Source organism: Dicentrarchus labrax, unplaced genomic scaffold (genome assembly GCF_905237075.1).
Source record: "Dicentrarchus labrax unplaced genomic scaffold, dlabrax2021, whole genome shotgun sequence".
Classification (NCBI taxonomy): Eukaryota; Metazoa; Chordata; class Actinopteri; family Moronidae; genus Dicentrarchus; species Dicentrarchus labrax.
The window spans coordinates 11,482,932-11,494,765 of NW_026136713.1; the positions used below are offsets into that span (position 1 = coordinate 11,482,932).

General features: G+C 40.6%; 1 protein-coding gene across 1 annotated transcript; it reads left to right on the forward strand.

The window, feature by feature from the left end:
• The first annotated feature begins 465 nt into the window (after window positions 1-465).
• On the forward strand, window positions 466-11,284 carry csf1ra (colony stimulating factor 1 receptor, a). Its single transcript, XM_051419579.1, has 22 exons — window positions 466-656; window positions 928-1,047; window positions 2,712-2,999; window positions 3,204-3,491; window positions 3,595-3,731; window positions 3,809-3,974; window positions 4,068-4,269; window positions 4,665-4,780; window positions 4,925-5,036; window positions 5,183-5,382; window positions 5,651-5,742; window positions 5,841-5,967; window positions 6,181-6,288; window positions 6,433-6,543; window positions 6,721-6,883; window positions 6,992-7,074; window positions 7,191-7,297; window positions 7,615-7,737; window positions 7,838-7,949; window positions 8,038-8,137; window positions 9,215-9,326; window positions 9,754-11,284. The coding sequence occupies exons 2-22, from the start codon at window positions 996-998 to the stop codon at window positions 9,898-9,900; spliced, it is 2,946 nt and encodes a 981-aa protein (XP_051275539.1). The 5' UTR covers window positions 466-656; window positions 928-995; the 3' UTR covers window positions 9,901-11,284.
• Window positions 11,285-11,834: the final 550 nt, after the last annotated feature.

Below are 11,834 nucleotides of genomic sequence, written 5' to 3' on the forward strand. Positions count from 1 at the left end.
ATTAAAAAATACAAAAACTAAAGAATTAAAAACACTAATCCCGGTTGAAAAATATTCCTGGTTGGTCTCACTAACATAAAGCTAAATCGTTAGCTGAATTTATCTGAAAAATATTTCCATAACTTACTTGGAAGAAGCTGCACTTATCCATAATGAATTTTTCTCACTCTACTATCTCTCAGTGCTTTTTTCTGATTCCTAGGTCAGATTACTGTGAGCCCTTTGACTTTTTTTCCCTCTCCCACGAGTCCACGCTTTGCCGGCTAAAAAAGCCTGGCAGCCATGGTTTAACAGTGATGGAGATGATTAGTCTCACCTCAACGGATGTCTCAGGAGAATTGCGCCTTTCTGCAGCAAATTGGCACTGGCTCATTAATTTGTTGAGCGTGATATGCTGATCCGCCTCCCCCTACACACACACACACACACACACACACACACACACAGTTCCCTCCACCCTCCACCACTTGCTGTCTGAAAGATTTCATGTTTGCTGTGTGACTTCTGTGGTGAAGAGACTGTAAACAAGCAGAAGGGAGAAGAAGGGCAGAGGCAAACAGAAAGGAAGAAGGGACTCTTGAGTCAGCTCTGGATGCTGGAAACATCAAACCCAGGGAAGTTTTCGTACCCTTCTGTTAGGCTGAAGACATCTACAGGTGAGTACATTTGAAATAAATGAGTGATGCTTCCATACTGCATATTTCAGCTGTATTTTGAGGTGTAGTGACTTATTAATTCCCTAATCCTAATCATGAAATGCTTCCTAAAGTATTTCATATGTTAGTCTGTTTCCTGATTTTAGTGTATTTTTGTTTAGCATAGATTCTTTTTTTACGGGCAATGCTCTGACCAGACAGAAAAGAGAAGTTGAGCGGGATGAGTGATAGCACAACTTCAGAGGTCTCATTTCTCTCTCCAATGCCACAGATCAAAAGAAGAGAGTTTTCATAGCACACACATCAACATTCAACCTGCAGGTTTGAAGTTGATCCAGGATGCAGTCCTACCTCACTCTGCTGATGGGGATTGTGGCCTCTGCGGCTTCAGGTAAGGCCTGACAAACACTGGCTGTTAAATCTAGAGCTGCAGTGTATGTAGTGTCTTTTATTTGTGTTGTTTTATTCACTATTGGAGATTTAAATGTGTAATCTGGAAATCTGGAAACAATGCAAATGGAGAAACTCAAAGAATGCTGAAGTGATTTTTATTAAAATAGTAATTTGTCTTATGTAGAAAGCTTTAAACGGTTTGGCAAACATTGAGTTTTAAATTAAATCCAATTGCAGAAAGTTATATTTCTTAAACAACATACTTGTCTACACCACAACTAACCGATTATTTATGTAATACGCTAAAGAAACATACTTAAACATGACCTCTCATGTACAAAACTCTTATGATTTCATCGTACATTTCATGGCATAAACTCGTGGTCAGTGCAGAGGAGCTGAGAAACACTCTCCATCTGAGGCACACTATTTAATCAGCAGGACAATTGTCTGCAGCATCATGAGTTGTTTTGGGGTCATTCTTGTGATGCTTTCTTTCTCTTTTTTTCCTATTTTGATTTTGGCTTCTAAACACCACATATATGGGTATCACCCGCCAAGCATCAAATTGCAATTTCATGTATTTGCATTTGAGCACATAAAAGCATCTGTTGTTTGGTTTAATTATGGCTGAGTGAATTAGCTTTGCTTTCTGGTGGATTACTGTATGAGGTGTAATTGGGGTCATTTTGAGGTTGGATAAATAGTTCATTTGGTTGATTGAACAAGGAGTTTGAAGGAAAGGCAACTGTTTACGCAGACAATCAGGAGGTTCAGAACTAAAATGCTGATTGGTTTCAAACTACTTTTCATTCCTGCTCCGCTACATTATCTTGTGTACTGTGGTGAATACAAAAAATGCTGATCGTGGAATCTCAGTTCTGCTTCAAGCTTCAAAACACACTGTCCAAGCCTCTAAATAGAAACTTTTATAACCTTTACCGAAAGGGTGATGAGAACGAGAGAATGCTTTAGGTTAACAGGAAAGGCATATCCGTCTATCCAGTGTCAGGAATTTTCACAAAAGTCCAACCTTAAGTAAAATCTAAGATGCAAGGGGTTGTCCAGACAAGTTTCTACAAACTTCCAAATCCTCACAAAAGTCATCAAAGAGAGCACTGTTCTTCATCACTAAAACTTGCCTTAGCATTCCCTAAGGGTTAGGGTTTTTTTTTTTTTTTAGCAGTTTCTCCCTTAAAGATGCCTGAAAAATATTACACCCTTTTCCATGCTTAAAATTCTTGAATGTGCATCATCCATTATTTTTGGTGTAGAACACGATGGCCTAAATAATAATACAACAGTAACAGCTTTGCATGCTTACAGTTTCTATATCCCCATTGCTGAGATAGCGACATTGGTAAAAAGCAGAAGTGAGAAGGAAGGTCCAAGTCTTCTATCCGTTTCCTGAATTTGTGAGATTACTACCGAAATAAATCGTAATCATGGCGCAGACGAGACAGCTCTCTGTTCTCGGTTATCCTGACATGACCAAAACAGAAACAGAGTCTTGAATTATCAAGAAAAGAGAAAAAATACCCAGAAAGCCCGTGGTGATTACCTTGTTCTCACTTTTCTTTTCTTTCTATAAATTCCCATTAAAAAGGTAAACTAAAAAGTCAATAAAAGCACTAATTAATAAATATTTCAATTCCTTCTCAGCGGAATGGAGGCGTCCGGTAATCAAGTTCAACTCTCAGGTGGTAGGGAGTTCTTACGTGGTGGTCGAACCTGGGACCTCTCTTGATCTGAGGTGTGAGGGGGACGGGCCTGTAAACTGGCAAACGAGGCTAGCCAAACACAGGCGCTTTGTGTCCAAGGGCAATGGGAACGTCCGAACCTTAAAGGTGGAACGTCCCTCTGCAGAATTCACTGGAACATACAAGTGTTTTTACACCTCCGATCCGCAGCACCGTGAACTGGCCTCCTCTGTGCATGTGTATGTAAAAGGTGAGCTCTAATAAATAAGAATCCTACTATTCTGTGTAAAGACCAGTAGGACAAGCTTCATAATGTTGAGTTGTTAGAGCTTGGATGGATCAGTTTCCACATTGGTTATACTTTTCTGTGATTGTTTACCAGATTTTCTAAGTAAATCTCCCATTTTTTCCATTGTTCTATGATCTAACAAATCTCCATCCCTTACTTTACTAGATCCAAACCGCGTTTTCTGGACCAGCAGCACATCCTTGCGGGTTGTGAGGAAGGAAGGTGAAGACTACCTGCTGCCCTGCCTGCTGACCGACCAATCAGCCACAGACATGGGCCTCCGCATGGACAACGGCACCAGCGTGCCGCCAGGGATGAACTACACGGTTAACAAGCACCGTGGTATTCTCATCCACAGCCTCCATCCCAGCTTCAATGCTGACTATGTCTGCACAGCCAAGGTCAAGGGAGTGGAGAAAACCTCCAAGGCCTTTTCCATCAACGTCATTCAGAGTGAGACCACTTGGTTGTTAGGAGCGATTATCCAAAGCTGTCTTAGAGCCATTTGATGTGTGCATCAAGTTTGATACTCATATATGATTTTCTCTTGCTCTAGAGCTTCGTTTCCCTCCGTATGTCTTTTTGGAGACGGATGAGTATGTGCGCATTGTTGGGGAGGAACTCAAGATTCGTTGCACAACACACAACCCCAACTTCAACTACAATGTCACCTGGAAATACACCACCAAGTCGGTCAGTATGAGGCATTTTGTTGATTGTTGTAGTAATTATAATTTCAAGTCTGATTTTAATTGTTCTTCCTGCTTCAGAAAGTAACGGTGGAGGAGAAGGTTCGCTCCAGTGGAGAAAATCGCCTGGATATACAGAGCATTCTGACTATCGCTGCTGTGGACCTCGCAGACACAGGAAACATTTCCTGCATAGGCACTAATGAAGCAGGGGTGAACAGTTCAACAACATACCTGATGGTTGTAGGTAAGCAACACAAACACTCTTGCTATGTCTCAAATTGAAAATCCTGGAACATTTATCACCCTCTGAAAACGCACTCTGGATTCTTCTAAACAGACAAGCCCTATATCAGACTGTTGCCCCAGCTGTCCCCAAAACTGGCCCATCAGGGTCTTTCGGTCGAAGTGAACGAGGGAGAAGATCTGGAGCTCAGCGTGCTCATCGAAGCGTACCCCCACATCACAGAGCACAGATGGCACACCCCAACATCTCCCAACACATCCACACAGGAGCACAAACTCATCAGATACAACAACAGGTACAACACAGAGGCCAGTGCTGGTGACAAAGGAGAAGATACCCCATACAAAAGTTGTTTCCAATTGCTCCATCACATTACTCAAAGATGTCAGCAAATTTTAAATTAAAAAAAAACAAACAATCAAGTGTACTACAGGAAGGGGAAGCTACTCCAATTTTACATATGCTGTCAGTGCATTTTGGGTACATTTGACAGGGAACACCAAGGTCATATATTTCCTCAGGTCATGAAACTGCTGCCAGAGGGAAGACCGGTGTTCTCTTTTTAAGTTTTGACTCTATGATGAGACGAGGAACTGCATGAATTCAAACCGCAGAATTAGTCACTATGGATTCTGTAGACATTCCTCTTTTTCTATTTTGTTTAAAGATCCTTTTTGGGGTTTTTTTTAGATACCATGCTAGTCTACAGCTGAAGAGAATGAATGCACAGGAGCAGGGGGAATACACCTTCTATGCCAGGAGTGACTTGGCCAATGCATCCATCACATTTCAAGTCCAAATGTATCGTAAGTAACATAATAAACACAAACCAGTAAACACATTCATGGTGCTGTGGCTTGATTCAGTTCTCTCAAGTAAAAGAAAAATGTATGTCTCTTCCAAATCTGATAATTACTGTTGGTTTTCCATCATTTTCTCCTCTATGGCAGAGAGACCTGTTGCTGTGGTGAGATGGGAAAACGTAACCACACTCACTTGCACCTCATATGGCTATCCTGCTCCCAGAATCATCTGGTATCAGTGTTTTGGGATACGACCTACGTAAGTAGTCAGTGTATTACACTGTAATTCAAAACCATTTAGCCGACACTTTAACCCATAACAGTGAGCAAGGATATAATGTTTTAGTATGTTCATTTGATTTTCGGGGGCCTTTGGCTGACTGTATATGTCTTGCAATGAGGCAGGTGCAATGAAAACCACACGGGGCTGCAGATGGCGATCCCTCTCCAGGCTCCTACAGTGGAGGTCCAGAGGGAGGAGTACGGGGCTGTGGAGGTGGAGAGCGTTCTCACTGTGGGGCCGTCCAGCAGGAGGATGACGGTGGAGTGTGTGGCCTTCAACCTCGTCGGTGTCAGCAGAGACACTTTTGCCATGGAGGTTTCTGGTGAGTACTGGATAATCATCATTTGTTCTTTTTCAGGATGTGAGGTTGTGTATTTCTCAGTTTGTTATTGTACAGTCACATGAATGTTATCAACCAAATCTAATATCTGGTTTTATGAAATCGTGTTATTATGGTCAGCTGATCCCTTTACACTTATAAAGTTGCATAATTCTATTGTTTCATTTTGTGTAGCTCGACATTTCATATCACTATATAGTATACATGGTTCAGTCCATGAGTTAATGCTGATTATTCTCTGATTGTGCAGACAAGCTCTTCACTTCCACTTTGACTGGAGCAGCAGGCATTCTGGCCATCCTCCTGGTGCTGCTGGTTTTTCTGTTTTACAAATATAAGCAGGTAAGGTGTAATTAAAAAGGTAATTACTATGTGACACTGGCAAACTAGGTGCAGTGTTTTTGTTGTTTACAACCATCTGCTCCTGTTTTCATCTTTAGAAACCCAGGTATGAGATCCGTTGGAAGATCATTGAAGCAAGAGATGGAAACAACTACACCTTCATTGACCCCACTCAGCTGCCTTACAATGAGAAGTGGGAGTTCCCAAGAGACAAGCTGAAGCTAGGTTTGCACCATGTTATCCTAAACTGACTCTAATGCACTTGAATGCTCCCTTTTTTAAACACTTGCAGTTACTTTGTGTACTAGAAATGTTTTATTACAAAATTATTAGTGAACATTAACTACCAATTTTCGCTTTGAAATTTGATTGTGAATAACAGATCTGGTTTAGGTTATATTCAAAATGTTTTCTCGTTGTATTTTTTTGTCTAACCAGGGAAGATCCTGGGTGCAGGAGCTTTCGGAAAGGTTGTTGAGGCTACAGCCTTTGGTCTGGGAAAGGAGAAGGATAATGCGATGCGTGTGGCTGTGAAAATGTTGAAAGGTGAGTTGATGTCAGGACCTTGAATTTAACAGTTCACATGAGTTTAGTTAGTTAGTCACTTGAAATTCGTGAAATTCTAAATTATGTGTTTCACATGACAGATAAGATGATAATATGATGATAATCTGCATTGTGTTTCTGCAGCCAGTGCCCATTCAGATGAGAGGGAAGCTCTGATGTCTGAACTGAAGATCCTGAGCCACCTGGGACACCACAAGAACATTGTCAATCTACTGGGAGCCTGCACCTATGGAGGTCAGACAGCATCCTGTATTTGTTCTGTATTATATCTGGTGAAATCAAAATATTGTAAAAGCATGTTTATGAAAGTTCTCCATCGTCCAGGTCATGGGAAATCTAGCAAAGCCAAGCAATCTGCATGCAAACATGTTTACTTTGTTGAAAGAGTAACATGGTGTGTTTCCTCATCAGGACCAGTGCTTGTGATCACAGAGTATTGCAGCCTCGGCGACCTCCTGAACTTCCTTCGCCAGAAGGCAGAGACGTTTGTGAACTTTGTTATGAACATTCCTGATATTATGGAGAACTCGAATGATTACAAGAATATCTGCAATCAGAAACAGTTCATTAGAAGGTACCTTTGTGCAATATCATGATGGAGTATTTGGGAAAAACACCTCTGTTATCTGTGTGTGCTGACCTCCCACTCGGTCTTTCTTCTCTTGTTTTTTCCATCCAACAGTGACAGTGGGATCTCCAGTACATCCTCAAGCAGTTACTTGGAGATGAGACCCAGCCAGCTGCCAAATATGGAATTATCTCAAGGTAAAAACCTTCTCACCCGATCCCAGTTTAAATGGACACAAAGTAGGTCATTATAAAGGTATCAGCAGTCTTTATTCCTGTGTTATTAACATTATTTCTGTCTGATTCTTACCAAGACTCTGTGTGTGAGGAGACTGTTATTGACTGGCCGTTGGACATTGATGACTTGCTGAGGTTTTCATTTCAAGTGGCTCAGGGCCTTGACTTTCTGGCTGCCAAAAATGTGAGTGATTTTACCGCAGAAATAATTCAAATGGACAAACACTTAAAACAGAAAATACTACTGTGTATAATATACAGCAGCAGCTGCTGTGATGTCCCTCGAAAAGGGGAATTACCCAGACAACAATTCCAGAAAAAAGCAACCAAATATGCATGAAAAAATAAGGCTTTTAATAGAATACGATGAACGATGGGTGTGAAATACTTCACTTAGTTATAAGGAGTATTTCATAACATTCTTCAAATTTTGTACATACATTGTCATAGTGTATGAAACTACCACCCTGACAAACTGTGTGTATGTGTATGTGTGTGCAGTGTATTCACAGAGACGTTGCTGCTAGGAATGTTCTATTGACTGACCGCAGAGTGGCCAAGATTTGTGACTTTGGTCTGGCACGTGACATCATGAATGACTCCAACTACGTGGTGAAGGGCAATGTAAGTCGAGATTAAATTAGATCCAATATTTACTTCACATTAACCAAATTAGAGACCAGATAAAAAGACGTTTTTTGTGCTTTTTCCATTGTGTGTGAAGGCACGTCTGCCAGTGAAGTGGATGGCTCCAGAGAGCATCTTCGACTGTGTCTACACCGTCCAGAGTGACGTCTGGTCCTACGGCATCCTCCTGTGGGAGATCTTCTCTTTAGGTCAGAACACATGCCTATGTGCCTTACGTTTACACACATTTATTTCATGATGTGCTTGCTAAAATTAGAGTATATTATTCTCTATTAGGCAAGAGCCCCTACCCCAGCATGGCTGTGGACTCCAGGTTCTACAAGATGGTGAAGCGTGGCTACCAGATGTCCCAACCAGACTTTGCCCCACCTGAGATGTAAGCTCCTCCCTTCAGCAACATAAATTCTGGTTCATACAAATATTATCACTGCTGCTTTTTTTAAACACTTTCTGTTCAGCCAATGTTAATACTCTACTTAGTGTCATCTGATTATCAGTTGAGTTTTACTGGAGAATCAAGTGACTATCAGCTGGGTTTTTACAATTGAGTCAATAGTGAGCACTCAACTTATCAGACTCTGAAAAACAGTGGTATAAATGTTGCGGTTATTCTGGTGAGACCAGCTGCTAACATGCAATTGTAACTAGTAATATTTCAGTTGATAAAAGCTTTAACAATGACTAATTTATAAAAACAAACGCTGATTCTGATTTGTTGACTCCAACATTGGGCAGTTCAAACTGCATGTTTCCCAAATTAATCACGACTGAACAAAGATCCCCTTTTTCTTTTCCAGTCGTCGGCCCTATCTAACATCTGAAATAACTGACACATGAGGTAACCTCATGAACCACTCACATTATTCCTGAGTTTAATTTACTTGCTTAGGGTTATCTCCTAACCCCAAACTCAAAACATAACAAGCCTAAACTCCCAACTTTACAAGCCACCAAAATAAGAAAATAAAGAGAGTGTTTTTCCCAGTATCTCAGAGAGGCCTAACATCTGTGTGTGCTGATTTGGCATGGCTGTCACACCACCCGGAATAACTGTGCTGTGGAAACGCTTGGGACTGAATCTGAGTCAGGGCCTAATCATCTGTTGTTCTGCTGTGAGTCAGGCCTCAGTTCTGCCTGTTAGCCACATGATCTCGAAGCTAGGAAGCCATGTAACTGCTATTTCACGGCAGCAAAATGAGACTGGAGGGGCAGGGGTTCTTATGAACGAGTCTCTCTTATCAAACTGCGTCACCACCTCCATAAGCCTCTCCTTATTTTTCTAATTTGGCTTCATACAGTTCCTTGATTTTACACCACAGAATTTGAGCAGTGAAAATCGAGCGCACAGGATATAAGCCCCTGAAAATGTATACCATCAGTTAATTTTTTTCCAGCGTAATTAATCCATTAAAAGTTTTAAAATGTTTTGATGTATGGTTCACTTTTGTTTCAGCTACATGATCATGAAGATGTGCTGGAATCTGGAGCCTACAGAGCGTCCAACATTTAACAAGATTACACATTTGATAGAAAGACTACTTGGGGACCAACCCGGGCAGGAACAGGTGAGTTAGTGTGAAGCAGGGTGTAGGGACTCCAGTCTGGCTTTGCCAAAACTAAAACTATGCATGGAACAAAGCATGTGACACTCTAGCCAAGATGTCCTCAGAAAACCTCCTTTATTTCATTTAACTCTCCCAAAGACACAACAGATTTAGCTGTGCTGTCAAACCAATTAAATGAATTAGATTGTTTTGTGTTAGAATCTTATTTGGGTGCTGTTTCCAAAGGAGAAACTCACTATATATATATATGTATATATATTTCTAACAAAGAAACATATTCTGCCACATAAACAGAATTATACGTTTTAGATACAAAATATAGTTTGATTGCAAGAAATTGTTCTCTCATCATGCATAATATTCAGATGAAGCCAATATTAGGCTCTCTTAGATCAAATCTCACCATCCTAATGATGCCTCTCCACAGCTAATCTACCAGAATGTGCAGCAGCAGGTCACAGAGGGTGAAGTGTGTGATGAGCCCAAGTGCTGCGACGGCCCCTGTGACCAGTCTTGTGACCACGAGGAAGAGGAGCAGCCTCTGATGAAGACCAACAACTACCAGTTTTGTTGAAAGTCCTAAAAGCCAATCAGTCAGCAAACCAATCACTCATCAGCCAGCATCAGGAAAGTGGGATTAGCTGTAGTCCGTGGCCAGAGTACCACAGCTTGTTCTAACCGCCGGGACAGTTGCAGAGAGTCGCCTTCACAGCTATTTTTTGCCTGTAGTGTCTGCTCGCCAGACAGACGAGCAGCTGCAGCAAGCATGTGACTTGCTTCTTTGCAGACCATGACTAGAAATTGCCACGTCTAATACCAACTGCAGACATGAAAGGAGGAATCATGTCAACAAACCACACAAGCATCCAAAGCTGTACCTTATCCTAAATGTTACTCCCTCACGGACTGTTTATAACTCCTTCTATTATGTATTTGAGGTATAATCTATTACAGTCTATCCAATGGAGAATCTGTCTGTCCTCTCCCCCGAGAGTGTCCTTAATTATATGTTGTGCACAATGTTTGTTACTATTTTGTATCACTGCCCCAGGAGAGTGGATGCCTTGTTTTTATGGCGACTTCAGCCACTTTTGTCAGCAGGTTCACTTCCTTATCATCATTTTTATTGCATGTAAAGTGAAGCACAAACAATGAATCCAAAACTATGCAAGCTCCACATCTTTATGTGCGGACATGACAAATTAGGTTTCATTCTCTGATCACCTTAATTGAACACCTAGACAGTGCAAGTGTTTTTACCCTGGTTTAAACATGCTCAATTGACCGTGGAGAAGGCAAAGAACGCCCACTTTGTTTTCCTTCTCTATGCTTTGGTCATAGCTGTATTTCTTGTGACACACTTACAGTAGCTGTCAGTTGATGGCAACATGTGATTGTTCCACTTCAATCTAATTACTTAACCAGTGTTCAGTATGATATAGGAGCAGGGGAATACAACTGAACTGAGCAGGGAAATCTGTGGATCCGTTATGGATCAGATGAACAATGGTTCATGTTTGACAATGTGAAAGTGTTTTTCTTTTTTTGGCACAACTTACTCTTCTCATTTCCTGTAGAATTAGACAATGTCTATATGTAGCAGTCAGCCTACACTGCCAACTGTATGAAGATTTTAGAATAACATATAAGCTATAGTGAGATTTACAGACTGCAAATTTGTTTGATTCAGGCATTTCAAATGTGCTTGCATCTGAATGAAACACGAGTGAGATGTCTAATAATGTATATATCTCATGATGTAAATCAAGAATTATCTTTATTTTCGCTGAAATGATGTCGAATAGTAGAACATCAGCATTGCATATATGTGTATGGTTTTTTTGTGCAAATGAGACAATCAATGCAAAAGCTGCCAATTAAATCACTGAAAAACTTCAGAGGCGTTGAATGAAGCTTTACCATTAAAAACTAAAAAAGGTTTATATGTAATACTAGAATACGATGTGGTGCCTGATATTTCTAAACTGTGTTTTTCTTTGTTGTACTTCACTGTGTTGATAGAAACTGTGCAGCCTTTAAGTTCTTCTCTCCTCACTTCCTATTTTTGACTGGCTGAGGTCCATTCTGCATTTTTTTTCTGGAACATTTCCCACAGTATCTGTGCACATTGCGCAACCCTGAAATCTTTGTAGGGAAGTATTCATCCCACCACTGAGACTACAGAAAGTCTAAATGCTTTTCCTCCTTTGTGTGGTTTCAGCTAAAATCCTATTTCTTTAAAAAAAAAAAAAAAGAAAAGAAACAGTTTCAAAAGCTTGTTTTTACTTTATGAGGTACCAGACCTTCTAAGTCTAAGGAGTTCGAAGTACATTTTGAATAAGTCTTTGCTCAGTTGTCCATCACGGAACTGAGACATTACAGAGTTTGAGTAAAGCAGAATATTCTCCAAAGTACTTTTGTTACTCTTTCCTTTAGTTGCCCTGTGTAAAACAATTTCAGAGGCATCACAGAATTAATTTCTGTGGTGTTTTAATGATGTTATTAACA